At 41.9% G+C, this 12,712-nt stretch overlaps 1 protein-coding gene across 1 annotated transcript in view; it reads right to left on the minus strand.

Annotated features, from left to right (window-relative positions):
* Positions 1 to 12,712, minus strand: part of stc1 (stanniocalcin 1) — a 96,945-nt gene that overhangs the window by 17,755 nt on the left and 66,478 nt on the right. The window contains exons 3-5 of the mRNA XM_042100719.1: positions 2,960 to 3,102; positions 2,414 to 2,625; positions 1,877 to 2,157 (exon numbers count right to left, since the gene is read on the minus strand). Of these exons, the coding sequence (XP_041956653.1) occupies positions 1,877 to 2,157; positions 2,414 to 2,625; positions 2,960 to 3,102 (636 nt within the window). The remainder of the gene's footprint in view (positions 1 to 1,876; positions 2,158 to 2,413; positions 2,626 to 2,959; positions 3,103 to 12,712) is intronic.

Raw genomic sequence — 12,712 nt, forward strand, 5'->3', positions numbered from 1 at the left:
CAGAATGACCAACGTGTTCCCTATGACCAGCACAGAGTCATGACATGAGTTGCTCCAATGCTCCTAGCCTAGCTCAGTGGAGGGTAGAACGAATGGTAGCTTGTGTCATTTGACTATGATGGCCACCATCTTAAAAAACAAAACAAAAAACAACCAAAAAACAAAACAAAAACACATGGGAATCCAACAACTAAACTGCACTTAATAATGTATATCTGTAAACTAACTCTAGCAGACGAACCCAATAAAAACCCAGCGACATAATAAAATAAATTTTTAAATAATATAGTAGGAAAATAAATATTAATAACAAATTAACAAGGCTTTTCTTTTTAAATAGTAATATATATATATTTATATGTATGTGTGTGTATATTTATATTTATATTGATAAACTATATACTGCTTGAACCCACTCTGTCATATTCACCAGGGAGCATGTTGTTCATCAGTCCAATGAGGGGACATGTAGCTTTCCTAGCCTTACTAGATGCTATGCTATATGACTAGAGCTAGGCACCCATGAGTTCCTCATCACACACTGGTGTTTGATGAAATGCGGCATAAAAAACGTTTCAAACATGGTTATGGCATTGGAGTCGTCATCAGGTTTCTCTTCTGCTCTTTCCTTCTTTTTAGTCTTTCCTGTTTTGGTTTTTCTAACAGATTCCTGCATACAAGTTGTTAGGATACTTAACTGATCAAGTTTTTTTTTTTTTAAAGAGAGCTTTCACACAAAAAGGTGATCCCTAATTGAATAGCCTGAAGTATTAAAGATATTAGCTCATGTATTAAAGATATTAGCTCATAAATAAATATTACACTCTGTATTATTACAGCACATGCCAACAATTTCACATCACCAGTAGATCCATTACATACGTATTTTAGCTGTAATTTCAAAACAAAAACAAAAAAATATTATATGCCAGTTGTATGCTATAGGATTACTTTATATTTTAAGTTAATTTTATATGTGTCTCATTGCAAGTAACATAATTACACATTTGATTGCTCACATCTGTAGATTTGTGCACTGTATGGTGACCATGACCTAAAGATATGAATCCTGGTCTGACGCTTAAGATATTTCTTTTTGTGCTTGGTGATTGAGAGGTGGAAGGACTCAAAGTTTCAAAGACATGATGATAATATGTTACAAAGTTTGAACTAACACTAAAGAATAACAGTAAACTAATCTCTGTGATTCTAAAAGGATGTAAAATCAGAGTGTTAAACAGCACCCAACAGGGTCCAAAGCACCTGCCCCAGTCTAGACATGTCACTGCAGTGCACTAATTGGCACGGACATGTTGAGAGACTTTGATAGTTACCTAGTTATTTATTCACTGTCTCTTTAAGACTGCAAGACAGACATTTTTTTCTCTACCAGCTTATGAAAACAGAAACTTTGCATACCTATGGAATCCCAAAGAATTGCTGCCATTTGGGTGCCCACTCTCCTAAACAGACAGGAATTCAAACGTTCTTCTTTCACCATCATCTTAATTATCAATCAATCAATCAATCAATCAAGTAATGATTTATACCTAAATATACCTGACCCAGAATCTGCCCCCCCTCCCCCCCAAAGGTGTAGTTTTTTCCCCCAACATGGAAGGGAGCAATTGGACTGGACACCTAGGGAAGGAGACCACTGTTTGTTTGTGTTTTACTGTGATGTGTTATCTGCATTAAGTATGTGCTCGTGTGTGTGTGCTCGTGTGTGTGTGTTTGTGTGTGTGTGTGTGTGTGTGTGTGTGTGTGTGTGTGTGTGTGTGTGTGTATCTACATGGCTGTGTGTTTTGTGTTAAATTTTGATGGTTGATTTATTTATTTTTGTCATGTAGCAGAGAGAGAGATTAAGAACTGTCACCGTTGCTGTGTTTCTTCCCAAACAGGCTAGCAGAGTCCCTGTTGCGCAGGCTGGGCTGGCTCTTGTAAATGGGGGGGCCCACTGCCCACCTCCAGCCGCCCCGAGCCTCCATGCCCGTAGGCACAGCTGGGTCTGACGAGACGGACGGGCACGGTTTGCTCTGGAGCAGCTGGAAGAGCATGGCGATCTCCGGGCCCAAGCGGGTCACCAGGCTGGCCCGCAACAGGTCCACCGTCTCCTCATCGCACTCCATCAGGCTTTGCAGAAGTTTTCCATAGAACCTGACGGAACAGGGACAAGGACCAAATTATTACTCTGATCCAGAGGGTTTTTTTTGTGGTTTTTTTTGAGCCCATGCACTAAACTGACAACTAGAGAGCCATGAGGAGCAATTCAATGAATTAAAAAAAATAGTGGATCTGAATTACTGACTCCACGTTGAAGCACAGACAACACTGTCTTCAAAATTTCATCATCCAGTTACCATCATCATCATCACCATCATCATCATCATCATCATCATGGTCAGCTCTTTACCTGTTGGGGAAGTGGCTGGGGAGCTGGGCCACCTCAGCGATGGCGTCAGGGTTGGAGCGCGCCACAGTGCAGATATCCAGCTTACTGTAGCACTCCTCCTGCACCTCCGAGATCATGCGCTGAAACGTTGAGCACCGCCGCACTGTCAGGAAGACCTTCGACGTAATTCCATTTGCGATACACTTTAGGCTCTCTTTCACAAAGGCCTTGCCCTGCACGGAAGTTGATAAAAGTCATGTTATCACTCTGAAAGAAATCTGTCATAAGCCTGCAATCATAGCTATACGAACTATATGAAATCTGACAAATGCATGTCCTTAAACTTGGCTAGCTGTTGACAGCCCATATCATTGAACCATTGGAGTAGATAATGTCCAACTAATGGTGCCTCTAGCCATATGGTTTAGCAATAATAAAGGGCAAAGTAAAGGCGATCCAAATATAGCATGCCTTTTCACTCGTTTTACCCCCACTGGTAGCACCACTGAGTTGGAGCCAGGCCAATATTTAAATGGCCATGTTGCCTTCCTATGTCCACACACCTACCTGAGTGTCAAATTTGGCCGCGCTGTAGAGGAAGGACTTGCAGATGTCATGCATGCCATCTGTGTCACACGTGGAGTTCTCCAGACAGGCGAAGGCGCCACAGCCCACCTGAAGGGCGCTGTTCAGACAGCGAGCTACGTCTGCTGCAGGGGGAGGGGGGGGGAACATTAATGCCACACAAACCACTCCCATCCAACATGCCAGAAAAAAATAAAAATAAAATAAGGACACAAACTTAATGTACACAAATATATGCATTCATTTATGCATATAGCACAAGGTTACACCTAAATACATGTACACGTTTGTTCTGTGGCAAGGGTTGGGAAAAAGTATGTGTCAAGTAATTAAATCAAATAATACGTAAAGCTAAATGACCTAATAGGAAATTCCAAGTCACTTCATTCCAAGACAAGATTTAAAAAAAACAAAAAACAAATAACAGCTACCTTGACTGGCCACTGAACACCTTCAACATTTAAAGACTTGGGCACAGTTTTAGATAATTGCTGTACATTTTCCTCATTGGCCACTGGTTTTATGGGTATTCCAGTGTTTCTGGTTCTTGGAACTGAGTTTGTGACCCATTGAACCAAAAATAGCGGCAGGTCTCCTGGGCCTCCAGTGGCAGGCTAGGAGATGTCTGCCCTGTAGATGCCCTGCAGAGTGGGGCAGTGGGGGTGTGTGTGTGTGTGTGTGTGTGTTAGGAGCATACAGTGAGAGAGAACGATGGCGGGGTAGGGTGTGTGTGTGTGTGTGTGTGTGTTAGGAGCATACAGTGAGAGAGAACGATGGGGGTAGTGTGTGTGTGTGTGTGTGGGTGTGGATGATGTGTGTGTGTGTGTGGGTGTGGGTGTGGATGATGTGTGTGTGAGTGTGTGTGTGTGTGTGGCTGTGGATGATGTGTGTGTGTGTGTGTGTGTGTAGGTGGATGATGTGTGTGTGTGGTGGGTGTGTGTGGGTGGATGATGTGTGTGTGTGTGTGTGGGTGTGTGTGTGTAGGTGGATGATGTGTGCCACACAGGACTGGGTTCTGCTGACTGCTGTGTTTGGCACAAGATTCACTGTTTCCATTATTCTCACATGTGACAAGACAATAACGCCCCGCTCAACGAGACGAGTGAGCACGCCAAAACCACCAGCAGCGCCCCACACCACCAGAGACTATAAACACTTAGCAGTACATGCTCGTTCCCAGCGTCAGGTCTGGTCTGAGCCTTACTCCTCAGAGAGAGAGAGAGAGAGAGAGAGAGAGAGAGAGAGAGGGAGGGAGGGAGGGAGGGAGGAAGAGAGAGCGAGAGTTTATATGGGAGTAGTGTGAGAGACATAACCACAGAACTATTGTTCTGACTGGGTCTATTTTTTTTTCTTCTTCAAAAATTTGTCAAGCTCCAGCGCCAACAGATCTGGCAAGATCCAGCGATCTGAAATAACCAGAAAACCCCTTCAGTGATACCCTGTGAATACCTCCATTGTGCAATGAGACGAGACTTTACAAACGGAGACGAGTTCAAAACAAGTGCGCAGCTGACGTAATTCGTAATTTGTCAAGCAAATTTAATACTTGCATTTTCCCGACAGTCAGCATAGAGGAGGACTGATATATGTGACCTATACTGCGTGATGAGGAAAGCTGGGGCTCATCACAATACCAGGGATGGGGAAAGACCACCGAATGAGCAAACTGAAATCCAATTTACTATTGATCGGTCCTCCAATGGTGGCCATTGTCACGAGTCAAGTGCCATGGTCATGTAAAATACTGTAAGCCATGACATTCAGAAGAAACGATCCAGGACAAAGTAGTAAAAGTGTTCATTTTGAGCAAACTAGAGGTAATGCGAAGTGGATACGACCCTGTAAAATATGTCTATTATAGATTTTAAATATAAGCCACAGCTTCCACTCATGGCTTTCTCTCTCTGTTCAAATAGTTTGCACTCAGGTGTAGTGGGGTGTCAGACATGGCTGCCAGGGTCACGCACCGTATCTAATTATCAATGCCTGTCTGTCTCTCTTAAACAGAAACCTGTACAGTCAGGCTGACATTCATTATGAAAGTGTGTCAGGCCGGGGCCGAGTCCCTCATTACCCTGTGATCCCATGCCACACCTGATACGATCAGTAAGTCATCTGCATGAATTGGCTATCAGCACCAGCAATCTCCCACAGAGAGAAATGTCGTAGCTGATTTAGACCACACAGATACGGACTTGTCCTTTCTCAGACATCCAAAAAAAGTTTTTGGAGAGTGGTAAAGCGACAAATGAATGTCTTAGTGTCTAAGGCTTCATCACCACCTGACAAGCATATCTTTGTTTAACACCGTGAAACTGGAATAGGCTTCATTTGACCTGGGTAAGCCACTCAAGCTGTTATGTGTAATGAAACCAAAAACTTGGCCTATACTTTTGTATAAATGGGTGTTACGGTGCTATGTGGACATGTGCTTACGAGCCTCAGCTTGGCATGCCATAGATGGTTTTGGCACAAAGTTGTTATTAGAAAATATTATATAGGTGCCGTACAAGTATATAAGGCCGGGGTGTCAAATTCATATTAGGTAGTGGGCCGGATTTGTTGGAATGAGATCTTGTAGGGGGCCGTCATTGTCATGGTCATTATCACTTTTCTACATGGGTATCAGAGTGTTGTTTAATTATATCACTTATGAGGAAACAAGTACACAATAATGTACTGCTGTCATATACTGCTCTTTCTCTCTTGAAATACCCTTACCCATGTTAGTTTTTCTGCTTCTTCCTTCCTGAGGATGGTTTGTAGATTGCTAGGTTTAATCAATTGATCATATCATAGAGTTATTGCTTGTAACACATTGTTGAAGACAACTGGATGTGAATATCTTTTTTTCTAATTTTCCCTTCCTACCCAAAACATCTGGGTATGAAACCTGCTGGCGGGCCTGATCTGGCCCCCGGGCCTTATGTTTGACACCCCTGATATAAAGCCTCACAAACATAGCTATCCCTCAGCTGTGCTAATTGACTGACGGGTCCAAGTACAAGGTGGGTAAATTGTACATAAAATAGGATTACATCACAATGTGGTATCATAATGATGGTTATTTAGCTGCCAACTCACTAAACATGGAGAGACATTCACTGCTGACCGGGAGGTTTCATCATGATTGCATGTTTAGATTAACTGGAATTTGTGCAATGGTAAACAGTGAGCCCAATGGTCACAACACTACAGGTGAGCCATTAGCTATGGTTAAAGTACATATTAATAAGTTAAGTACATAAAGTACAAAGTCATATTATCTGCATTTAATGGCCAGTGATCATGACTATTGAGCTCACTGAGTATACGGAGAAGGCATTCAAACCATCAAAGAAAGAAAAAAAAAAAAGCTCTGCTTGACAGTCAGGTTTAGGTATAGTCACATATGCTCTTTTGATAGTCTTTGACAATGAGCATGTGGTTTTATTCTGCAAACTAGCCAAGACTTTTACATGACAACCTTGTATCTCTCTGAGAATCTAGTTTTTCCAGGTTGCTTAGTGAAACCTTCTGAATGAAGGCCCTTCATCTGCACCCATCTGAGCACCACAGAAGGGCTGTCCTTCACTGGTTCTAAGTAGGCTACCACTGAGAGGCCCTTCAGCACAATCAATGCTGCCCCCCAATCTGGTGCTCTCATTTCAAAGTTGTCCCTATATGGCCAAAGTCACATCTGGCTAAGAGACAGCCGTTTTGTACCAACAGTAAGCCTTTGTTGTATTACTTCTGCCAAGAAGGTTATTTTTTTAATGTAATTTGCTTTAGTGTAATTTCCTTCGGCCCAGGCGCAGCTCTGTGTTTTCTTTGCGCCCTTGACGTCTGATGTTTTTGGATTGGGAATGATTTGAAATCATCACAATGCGGCCGCAGTGTTCTTGATGGACAGTACATTTACGTTAGTATATCTCTTCTTTCCTCACACTGGTGGATTTAGGGAAAGTCTGACTTAGTAGCCAGCTCCACTCGACTCCACAGCCTTGTGTTGCCAGCCAATATCTTACTGCACAGATTAAATGAGACTTAATGCCCTCAGCCCTTCCCATTAGCAATGGCTATCATGGCAACACTGATTAGAGTCCTTGGATGAGAAAAGTTTGTGCTTGTATAGGCTACTATTAAAGGTCAAGGCATTTAATATCAAAGGAATGGTTAAGTTAATTTGAATTGATAGGTAATGGATGGTATGTTGTAAAACTTTTTGATTCTCATTTCTCAATCCATTAAAGTTGCTCCTGTCTTTCCTGCAGACACAAATCCATGCAAAATCGTATTGCTCCAGGCAGCTTTGGCAAAATGCCAATACACCTACAGTGTCTACAATCAGATTGGATGAGGAGTTGGAGAATGGCTATTCACCGATTTTTCAGTTTTATAGTCTCCTGGATCCAGTGTAGTGCTGGCTTCTACCGCTTTGTTACTAAAGCACTGAGTCAGTACATGTTTCCCCGGCAACTAAGCACAACAGGAAGTTATGCAAATACCGTGTGGCGCTTGACAAAGGTTTAACGTCTACTGTCCACACAGGGCAGAATTGGGCGTGCAGAAGGCTATTAAAGAGAGAGAGAGAGCGAGAGAGAGAGAGGCGTATTTCACTTGTCTTGTGAGGGATGTGTAATTGCAGGCACGCAGTGCATTCTTCTGCATTGGGGAATATTTTTTTCCAACTATTTTTTTTGTCCTGCATGTGTGCGCTGATATTTGACTGTTGGAATGGAATTGATAGTGTCATTCTCACACTCAAGCGCACCCACTGGTGAAAGCATAATATTCTCCACAGATTTCTGTTACAGCAAACTAATTTCTTGACATACTGTGACGTATTGTCTGGTGTCATATATAGATGTCTTTAAACTGTTCAGTCGCCTATGTTCATACACCACCCAGTTCTTCAGTGCCCCCTCCCCCACGAATGGATGAATGAACCTTAAGATGTGTGAATGACATCCTCTCACCCACGATCAACAATCTTGTAGGCCTATAAGATGTTATGAGAGATATATACTCAATGTCATATTTCTCATCACATCAGGCAATTAGTAAATTCACTTTTCCTTACTGTAAATGCAAGTTTGAGTTAGGCTGCATGTCTCCCAGGCATAGGACAACTGAAAGGAACTGGTGACATTACCGGTACTTTTGCATAGCCTAGCCTAGAAATCATCTCTCCCTTGTCATAGGCTAACCATTACCACTATGGATCAACGAGATCGAACGAGACAGAAGTATAATATTTGGCAATAGCGGTTCAGCACACCAGCTCGAAGTCGATTTCGCCTTTCCGGCACTGCCAACCAACCAGCCAGCCATCCATTAGAAACTCGCGCTTGAACACTTTTTCTGCGGCAATGAGTGCGGATACTCGTGGTTGCTTTGACTCTGTCACCTTACACTAAATCAGAATGGTAAGGATTAAGAATAAGCATAACAGCAGGTTTAAATATGTTGTAATATGATTTAATGCATAATGCATATGATGGCATTCTTAGCTGCAAAAAGGGTAGGCTTTGTGTTAAACATCTTGACTAATTTGCAGTCGCGCAGTCACCAACTGAGTGAGTACACGTTCTGTACATGACTGTATGCAATCAAGACTGTAACAACGTATGTCTTTGAGGGTATCGTGTAGGCGAGGTGTATGTCAATGGGCAATAATAAAAAGCTAATAATATTACTAACAAACTAGCCAGAAAGCGGTAAGTTAAATAGGCTACGTGGTGTAAGGGAACGCAGGCAGTGTGCGCCAGTAACTGTCCAAAAAACGCCGGCTAAATTGCACGTCTATTCGGTCTCTATGTTTGGTCTGAAATTATTTGCATGGCTTACGTTTACATCTCTTCTGATAAAATTAATACAGTAATAAGCTTTATCACAGAAAAGCATAGTCTTGATAAATATGTAGGCTACTTACAAGGGCTGTTGGAGGAGAAACGCGTTCTCCTGGGCGAATAGGATTCATTCTGATCCAGTTCATATGCAGATGCAATCAGCACTACAAGCAGAAAAAGTCCGGACCTCAGAGGCATTGCTCACAAAAATTACCGGTGCTCTGTAAATAAAAAAGGAATCTTTCGGTGGTTTAGACTCTGAGAAAATGTGATGGATTCGGGCTGGAGTTTGGTCGAAGCGTGCTGTTGACGAGAGCTTACAATATTGATGAAACGTCGTTTTACAAGTATCATCAAGGGATGTAGTTCGGTCCCCGCCGGGCGATCAGCCCACTGATTTCTTCTGGCGTGCATGACAGGAGCGCAGGTCGCAGTTTATATAGGGATGATCATCACTATCCGAGCCGCCTCCCAGCCCAATCACAACACAGCATGACAGTGTGACCGGCAGCCTTTAATTGACCATTTTCCACTCCATAAAAAACCTTTTTAAAAACTTTGTTTTTCATACGCACTCTCGATCACCTTTGATCCATGTGATTTTATTGCATTCGGGGGTTGAACATACAATTCACTCTGCAACAGTTCATGCATTTTAGTCACTACAACAAATCTGAACCACTTATAACGTGGTATACCGTTATAACGATTAACCAGGTTAGATGTAGGCTATTCATTTTTTACCAACTTATTGTGACTTGATCCATCGGTGGAAATGATTGTCTTGTACTCTTTGGTAATTAAAATAGTATTAAGTGGATAGTGTCCCATACACATCCTGGTGGGGTTTTCTCGTTCAGCAGAACACGTAAGATTAATAGTTGTAACAGTGACCTGATGTGTGCTCGTCATCTCCTAAAACATCATCTGGAATGTCTATGAGTATATGTTTTGATATGACGTTTATTGAAAGACATGGTGACATTTTTTTATCTGTGAATATAAACGTGTCATTCTTGCTAATGAGCCTTCAATGAGTTATTTTCTTTTTTGTGTGGGTCACCACATTAAAGAGAACTGCAGTCTGCGCTTGAAACAACATACCTGCATGTTGAGATGAACAGACTACATCTGGTCTTTGTTGACGTTGGCAAATGCGTGAAAGGATTTTCTTAACCCTTTTGTTTAAACTAGTAATCCGCGTTTTGTATTTCGGGGCTTCTTACTACACATCAGGTAGCCTCGTCATGCGCAAACTAGCGTTGTTAGTCAAATGTACTGTGCGCTTTGTGGATTGTCTCAAATGTCTTCCAAATAACATCTGAAGGTATTCAAATCTCTTGGGTTTTATCGCAATGGCATTTTGCTGAACCATGCTTCATAACAAAAGCATTGTTGGTGTTACATGCATCAAGTCTATAACATGGAGATAAACTTCAGTGCCTTTGACATAAATCATGTTGTGTAACGCCAAACACTGTTGACTTTATTCTGTGCGTCTCCGCTCTGTTCCCCAAGAGATGCACGTACGCGCGCCTGCTAGAGTGGCTACTGCGCGAGGAGCGAGCAGTACTGGAGTAGTCACGTTTAGACATCTGTAACGTGTTCTGTTCATCCATTCAAAACCTCGCCTTTATCAACTTCCAAGCACGTAATACGTCACGCTCATATAGCCTACCTGACTTTTGAGATGTGTACATCACGTGGGAGCGTATTCAACATTTTACTGACGGATGACTCGCCATAAATACTACATGTAAAGTAAAATAATAGGCCTACTATTATTGATAATGATATTATCATAAATCATAAATATTAAAACTTAGCGAATGAAGTTGCAAACCATCTGACTAATGGAGACCGTCTCTGAAAGGGGATTATTTTTTCTATTTTTTTTCTTCTAAGATTTTTCTTCAGTGAAAAATGTTCTGCCAAGATCATTGTAGGGAAAGCTAACGGTTCCTCTGAACACCTTTTTGTGTTTTTGGGGCTACTTCAAGCGGCCCTAATTCCCATCTTTTCCCCAAACTCCTATATAAGTTCCTTCTTGTGTATGTTCTCAGTTCACTGCGTCTTGAGTCCATAGACCATCATTCAACTTCTGCAGTTATCAATTTTTTGTAGGCTACTGTTCACAGTTCAGGTAGTAAAGGATAGAATACACCATTACTGTCTAATGACTATTTGTTTTGTGCCGTCATTAATGATTGAAAATTAAGAGAAACACTCAATAACCATGGTACTAAAATTTTGCTAACAGCATTCATGGTTCAATAAGGTAAGATGGTTTCCATGGGGTATAATTTGACTTAAAAGCTAGGAAACCACAAGTGTAATGTTTGCTGGGATCAATTTGAACCTGTTTTATACACCACTGTTGTTGCTGAGTTGTTAATTTTTCAGTTGGTATATAAGGCCAAAAGTCTGGCATTGCCATTCCATTCATTTTATCATTGTTCCACAAGATAGAGACAGGCAGTGTCTGGATGTAGAACACTAAGATCAGTAAGGGATAATGATTAGTCTGCCTGTCAGTGTAGGCAAATAAATCTTGACACGAGCAAGACCCCAACCCTGACTGTATGCGCTGATCCATGCATGTCATCATGTTGAGACCTCCTTTGGATACAAATCATCAGTATTTTTTCCCATTTGTGTACATTCACAGTAATGGTCTATGTTGTTCCCCTGGTACCTTTCAAACATAGCTATAGGAAGTAAATGTAGAGACGCTTGAATGGCTCCTCTAAGTCTAGTCCTCAATGTGTTAATTGCATTACCCCCACTTTATAAAAATGAAACTGGCAAATGCATGTTTTTTTCTGTCTGTGAGGCAATAAATTTAGCACCCCTCTTTGAGAACAAAACAGAAAAAAATCTCTTGCAGAGATCTGTGTGCTTCCATCAACAACCTCCCACCCTCAGTGAGTTAAAAGTGAAATGTTTCAAAAAGCTTTTAAAGCTCGATTTTGTCATGATTGCTTTAGCAATGATGGTGCTATAACTCTGATTGGTTTCACCCCAAGTTGCTCTTACGAGCCAGGCAGACAATCAAATCCCCCCCCCCCCCTTCCCCCTTGGCAGCTCGGTTCTCACCAGGGTAGTTTAAACATGTCAGCTCAGTGTGCACTCACTCAAGCCTTTCCCAGGCTGCCCCTCTTTGAAAAAGAAAGCTGAGTCACCTTCCTATCACAGAAAAGCTTTAGAGTTTGTGGAAGTTTGGGTGGCCAAGTCACCATGCTGGTAAAGCCGTAAATGCATTTTTTTTTCTTTCTCTGTGCTTATCTGACAAAGGGTTCTACATTAAGAGACAATGGATAGGGTTGTTCTGCTACACCCTCAAGTGTGGGTTACAGAAACGACTTTTGTTCACACAGTCAGTTTTTTGGCTGTGTGGAGTAACATCCAAATAGGTGGCATTGGACTCGATGAGCAGGTGATGACCATGGAGAGACCCACTTCTTAGTCATTTACATTTATTAATTTAGCAGATACTATCCAAAGCTTAGCTGTTGTCCAAAGTGACACATATATTACAAGGGATTACAATGTCCACAGAGCAACTTGGGGTGAAGTGCTTTGCTCAAGGGCACAACGGTAGAAGCTGGGAATTGGACCCACAACTTTCAGGCTACTGCTCACTAGCCCAGCCCCTTACCCACTACACTACCACCGCCCGAGTGTAATCCTGTGTTATGGCTGTTATAACACAGTAGCATCTTGTCATCACCTCTGTATTGCATTTATGTCTTATACTGTTCTTTTATGTCAGATTTGCTTGCTATATCAGATTTTGATACGATAGTTGACCCTACAATAAACACTGAATTAAGGCACACAGAGGATGTGGGAAATAGTATCATTACAGCAGTACTGTATATCAGGTTGATAAGATGCACAGAAC

This window comes from Alosa sapidissima, chromosome 8 (genome assembly GCF_018492685.1).
Source record: "Alosa sapidissima isolate fAloSap1 chromosome 8, fAloSap1.pri, whole genome shotgun sequence".
Classification (NCBI taxonomy): domain Eukaryota; kingdom Metazoa; phylum Chordata; class Actinopteri; order Clupeiformes; family Clupeidae; genus Alosa; species Alosa sapidissima.